Source organism: Marmota marmota, unplaced genomic scaffold (genome assembly GCF_001458135.2).
Source record: "Marmota marmota marmota unplaced genomic scaffold, marMar, whole genome shotgun sequence".
Lineage (NCBI taxonomy): Eukaryota > Metazoa > Chordata > Mammalia > Rodentia > Sciuridae > Marmota > Marmota marmota.
The window spans coordinates 2118753-2123891 of record NW_026000207.1 but is presented as its reverse complement, the minus strand read 5'-3'; the positions used below and the strand labels follow the sequence as shown (position 1 = coordinate 2123891).

Sequence of the window (5139 nt, the reverse complement as noted above, 5' to 3'; positions counted from 1 at the left end):
CCCTTGGAAATTTCTTGATACCTCAGCCTGCTGGGGAGGTGAGGAGGCGGCTCAGCCCTTGGGCTGTGAGCTGTCATGAAAGGGTAAAGAGCAGTGGGTTCTGAGGTCGCAGAGTATGGAGGCAGAAGCCCCATCACCCTTCAGACTGCTCCCTGAAAATGCCTTCTGACCCAGGAGGAAACGACTCTCCTGTTTTCCATATGAGGTAACTGAGGTCCAGGAAGCAGAGTGACTTACCCAGGGCACATGGGGACTTGAGCACCCTTCTCTCAATTGTTAAGTCAGACATCCCCACCCAGCTGGATGGGCCTGGCCAACCAAGGAGGTGGCCCTGGTATGCCTTTCTCTGTTCTCAAGCAGGTCTCATTTCCTGTATGTGTGGGAGAGGTCAGGGGGCAATACTGGGGATTGAATCCAGGGTGCTCTATCACAGCTCCATCCCCAGACCTTTTTATTTTTTGAGACAGGTTCTCACTAAGTTGCTGAGACTAGCCTTGAGCTTGCCTTCCTTCTGCCTCGGCCTCCCAAGCCACTGAGATTACAGGCTTGGGCTAATAAGTCCTGCTATGTCTTGTTTCTTTTTTTTTTTTTTAATCTTTTTTGTAATTGTAGATGGACAGCATGCCTTTATTTTGTGTTTATTTTTACGTGGTGCTGAGGATCGAACCCAGCGCCTCACATGTGCAAGGCAAGCACTTTGCTACTGAGCCACGCCCCAGCCCCTGCTGTCTTGTTTCTTCAAGTCCAACCCAATATCTTGATTTTTGTTGTCCTCTGTTAACTCACAGCAACCCTAAAGCCTTGTTTGACAGGATAGAATAGTAATGGCTCAGCTGCTGACTGGCCAGCACTTCACAGACTCTAGGCTTCCCCTGAGCACCTCACAGATGTCCTCATTAGACCACACTAACTTCTACAGTTCACGTGTGGGCTGCAGGCCCCTGTGTTTTTCCTCCATGTCAGCCAGCTGTGGACACAGTCACCCTGGGCAGGCAAGGCCCCAGGCATCTGTATTAGCAGCCCATCCTCAGCCTGGTGGAAAAGGAACCTATAGGAAAGTGGAGGCAGCACTGGGCCACGTGGGCTGTGGATGGTCTGGGCAGGGTACCTTGGCAGTGGACTTGAGAAATGTTTTTTCATATAAAATTTACTTGCATAGATTGACTGGGCCTATCATTCCTTTTGCAAAGGGAAATCTTTCTTACAGTGCCATTCCTGCTGAACCCTGCTGTTTCTCCCTCCTATTCCTAATGAGGAGGAGGGGACTCCAGGTCACTCAGCAGTTATGAGGGAAAGAGATCTTTGCTGTAATGGGCACTAAAGAATTTATCTTCCTACAGAAATTGAAGCAATTACTTTTTTTTTTTCTTTTTGATACTGGGGATTTAACCCAGGGGTGTTTAACCCCTGAGCCACATCCCTAGCCCCCCCCCTTTTTTTTTTTTAGAGACAGGGTCTCACTGAGTTGCTAAATGCCCCACTAAGTTGCTGAGACTGGCTTTGAGCTCTCCATCTTCCTGCTTCAGTGTCCTGAACTGCTGGGATTACAAGAGTGCCCAAAAGTGATTGCTTTTTGAAATTCAGGCATTGTCACCATGGTTTCTAGACAGAATGCTTTAAAAAACAAAAACCAGAATGATAGCAGAGCAGGGGTTCTTATCCCATGATTTGTGGACTGGAGACTGGAACTTCTACACACCTCTTGAAACCCTAGTCTAGTTTATGTTCTGAATACTTATTCATGTGAACTTTTTTTCCTGGGGATTCACAGCCTTCATCAAAGTCTCAGAAGTATATCCACCTGGGCCAGGTTGTGGCTCAGTGATAGAGCGCTTGCCCAGCATGTGTGAGGCACTAGGTTTGATCCCCGGCACCATATAAACAAAGGTATTGTTGTCCATCTACAACTAAAAAAAAAAAAAAAAATTTAAAGTATCCACAACCCAAGGGAAAAAAAGGTTAAAAATCAGTAGTTAGAGCACTAAAAACAAAGAGGGCTGGGGGTGCAGCTCAAGTAGAGTACTGCTTAGCGTGTGTGAAGCGCCCCAGCATGAGAAGATGGCACTCTTTATGTATCGAGATGGGCTGCCAGCACAGCCCTGAGAGGTGAGGTATGTCCAGGGTTATCTTTTATATAGACAGGAACACATGGAGAGGGTAGCCCTGCCCAATGTTCCCTGGCTGGGATTCCACACTGACCACGGGGTGCCACAGGGAAGCTCTGGGCACTAGCCCACTGGTGGGACCTGGAGGTTATTCCAGTGGAGCTGGAGGTAGATGTCATGAGCTTACATGGTGGCTCAGTCACCAGAAAGGAAGAAACTGCTTGGGAAGAGGGAATTGTCTGAGGGTTGATGGGTTAAGTCCCAGGCCTGAGGACTCCATCATATGTGTGGGGACAGCAGGAAACTGGGAAGGAACAGAGAGACTGTGGTAGTCAGGCAGAAGCAGATAGAAGTTAAAACAGAAAACGGTGAGAGACAACATGGGACCCAGGTGTTGTCATGTGCCAGGCACCTGTACTATTCTCAGACTTGGCGGGCAGGGGCCCTGTCATGAGGACCCTCCATTCTAGACTCAGCTCCTACCTATGGGAGTGCTTTGTGACCCTTTGTGCTGAGCTCAAGTAGACCAGATGCCTCCAGGAGCTACAGGACTGTAGTGATGGGTCATCCCTCTGCCCATCTAGTCCCCCACTGTCCAGCACAACAGTACACACCAGAGTTGAGTTCTGTACTCTGCTGGTGACTCCAGTTGTTTCTGTAGACAGCCCACACGCTGAGGACAGCTGGGCTCATCCAGCTTCTCTACATTCTCACCCTCTCCCACAGCCCTGGGAAGCATGGGTATCATCACCGTATTGGGGCTGAAAGTTCACAGTACAAGGGTCTAGGGGGTCTATCCCAGGTCATGTGACTGGCCAGTTGCAGTCCAGTTGCACCTATTGTCAGAGCCCATCCAGGCTCCTGGACCTTCGGGATAGGAAAGATGCAGATGCCAGAACCAACCTGCTGGGAGCCATGGAACAACAAGCTGGCAGCAGTGCGTCATGGGATGGAGATGAAGGGAAACAGGCCTTCAGGGCCTTTGGAACAAGTGTGACCAAGGCAGAGTGTCTGTCAGTAGGCTGGGAGGAGGAGGAGAAGGAAGACCGTGAAGGAAGCCACACCGGGTGCCTTTGGCAGGAATAGCTGGCCGAGGTTTGTGGTGGGATGGCCCACCAGGCTGGAAGCAAGGCAAGTCAGGCCCTGGCAGGGGAGGCCAGGAATGAGAGACCAGGAAGTGGCCAAATGATGGTGGGGAGGAGAGGAGAGGAGGAGGCAGCCTCAGGCAGAAAGAAAGCTCAGAACACTGGCTCTGGGAAGGAAAAAGTTAGTCATGGCTGCACAGGTGTTGACCCTGTGCTCTGGACACTACCTGGGTGACCTCACTAAGTCCTCAGACAGCCAACCTTGCTTGACTCCAGGTTCTTGCCCTCTGGCTTCCCTTCCAGCATTAGTGCCACCTCTGTGGCTTTGGGGTTGTTCAGTGACCAGATGTGGTCCCCCCCCTACCATAGCCATGTCCACACCCTGCTTCTCAGAGGCAGGAAAGTAGGAGGCCATCCAAGGAGATGGTTCCTGTGGGATGTGCCCTGGGCAGGATGCTGGACAGGTCATCATGGAGTGAGGGTGGGATGGAGCTAGTCCTCTGAACTGACCAGCCCCTCCTGCCCTGCTTATTCTGATAACACAACCCATCTACAGCTGAGTCACCCAATGAGTTATTATTTGTCATAGTCACCTTCGAGCCTTGGGTTGAGCAGGGCCTCTTGAGGCCACCTGGATCAGGATGTAGGGCTTCCTTCACAAGCTTTCATTTGAGGTTGATAGTCTTAGGCAGCAGCAAGTTTCAGGGAAGAACCAGCCTGGAACCCTTGGGCTCTGTCAAGGGCCACTCTTTGGCCTGGGGAGAGGCCACAGTTAAGGAACACCTGGAAGCAGAACAACTCAGCAGCTTGGTTCCGCAGCTGCTGTGGATGAGGAAAGGGCAAGGATTCAGCCGAGGCTGAGCTTCCCGAAGGGGCTTGGGAGAAACCAAAGTGCCAAGTTGGGAGAGGGACAGATGGGGTCATTTGTGTGCACATGTACTCATACAGGGGTAGGGGGTGCTGTTGCTTAGAGAACAGAGGAGGCTGCTGCTGCTGTCCCTCAGGATATGGAAAGGATGGAGATGACACATCCCAGGAACCCTACTAGGAAAGGGGGCTCATGTGACTGGCACAGTGATGCTCAGAGAGGAAAAAGGTGGCAGGTGGGACATGGTGGAAAGCAGATAAAGCATCAGAGCAGGGTGAGCAGGGAGGAATGTGGGCAGCTCTGGGCAATATGAAGACCCCTCAGAACTGGAGACTGGATGGACAGGGTGGAAGGGGTGGGGGAAGATAAAGGAGATGACCCAGACAGGAGGGGAGGAGGCTGAGCCGTGGGCATAAAGACTTGGGTGACAGGTAGATGTGGGGATTGAGAGGCACGAGTCGCTGGAGCCATCTGGGTATACTGGGGTACGCGCATCTTGGCTGGACCAAATCGGGGCACGGGGGCCCTCGACTTTTTCCTATCTTCCTGCCTTAGAGCCCTGACTGCCCTTCCTGAGGGAGCGGTGTCCTGACCCTGCCCATCCCCCGTTATCAGAAAAAGCAGTGTTGGGACACAGGCCCCCAGAGCCCTGCCCCACCCCCATGAATCACCAAAGAACACTAGCAACAGCACAACTTTATTGGTGGCTTAGACTGGGGGGTGGTAACTAAGGCCGGTCTTCCTGACACGAGAAGACGGGCCACCGGCGCTGAAGGCTGGGAACACCGCGCTCGGCGGTCAGATTTTGCCTGGGAAAGTCCCTTGCCTGATCTGCTCGTTCCAGCGCTGCACCTGGAGAGGAGCAGCGGGCCGCCTCAGCTCAGCCCCAACCCTCCGCCCCTCCGCCCGCGCCCCTCGCCCGCTCACCCAGCTGATGGGGCACAGCGAGCGGTACACGCGGAAATAGTACTGGCAGGGCTCGGTGCTCTTCCCGCGGCGGCTCGTATTCTTGAGGCAGCGGTGGTAGTCTGCGCAGTGCCGCGGGCGGGTCACCTGGCAGGCCCCGCCCAGGACCCTGGCC

The 5139-nt window shown here is 53.0% G+C and overlaps 1 protein-coding gene across 1 annotated transcript in view; it reads right to left on the bottom strand.

Moving 5' to 3' along the window:
• Positions 1-4739: 4739 nt before the first annotated feature.
• The window catches only part of LOC107158929 (cytochrome c oxidase subunit 6B2), a 1776-nt gene continuing 1376 nt past the window's right edge, over positions 4740-5139 (bottom strand). Inside the window, exons 2-3 of the mRNA XM_015505447.2 lie at positions 4986-5086; positions 4740-4910 (exon numbers count right to left, since the gene is read on the bottom strand). Coding sequence (XP_015360933.1) covers positions 4857-4910; positions 4986-5086 — 155 coding nt within the window. The 3' untranslated portion in view covers positions 4740-4856. The remainder of the gene's footprint in view (positions 4911-4985; positions 5087-5139) is intronic.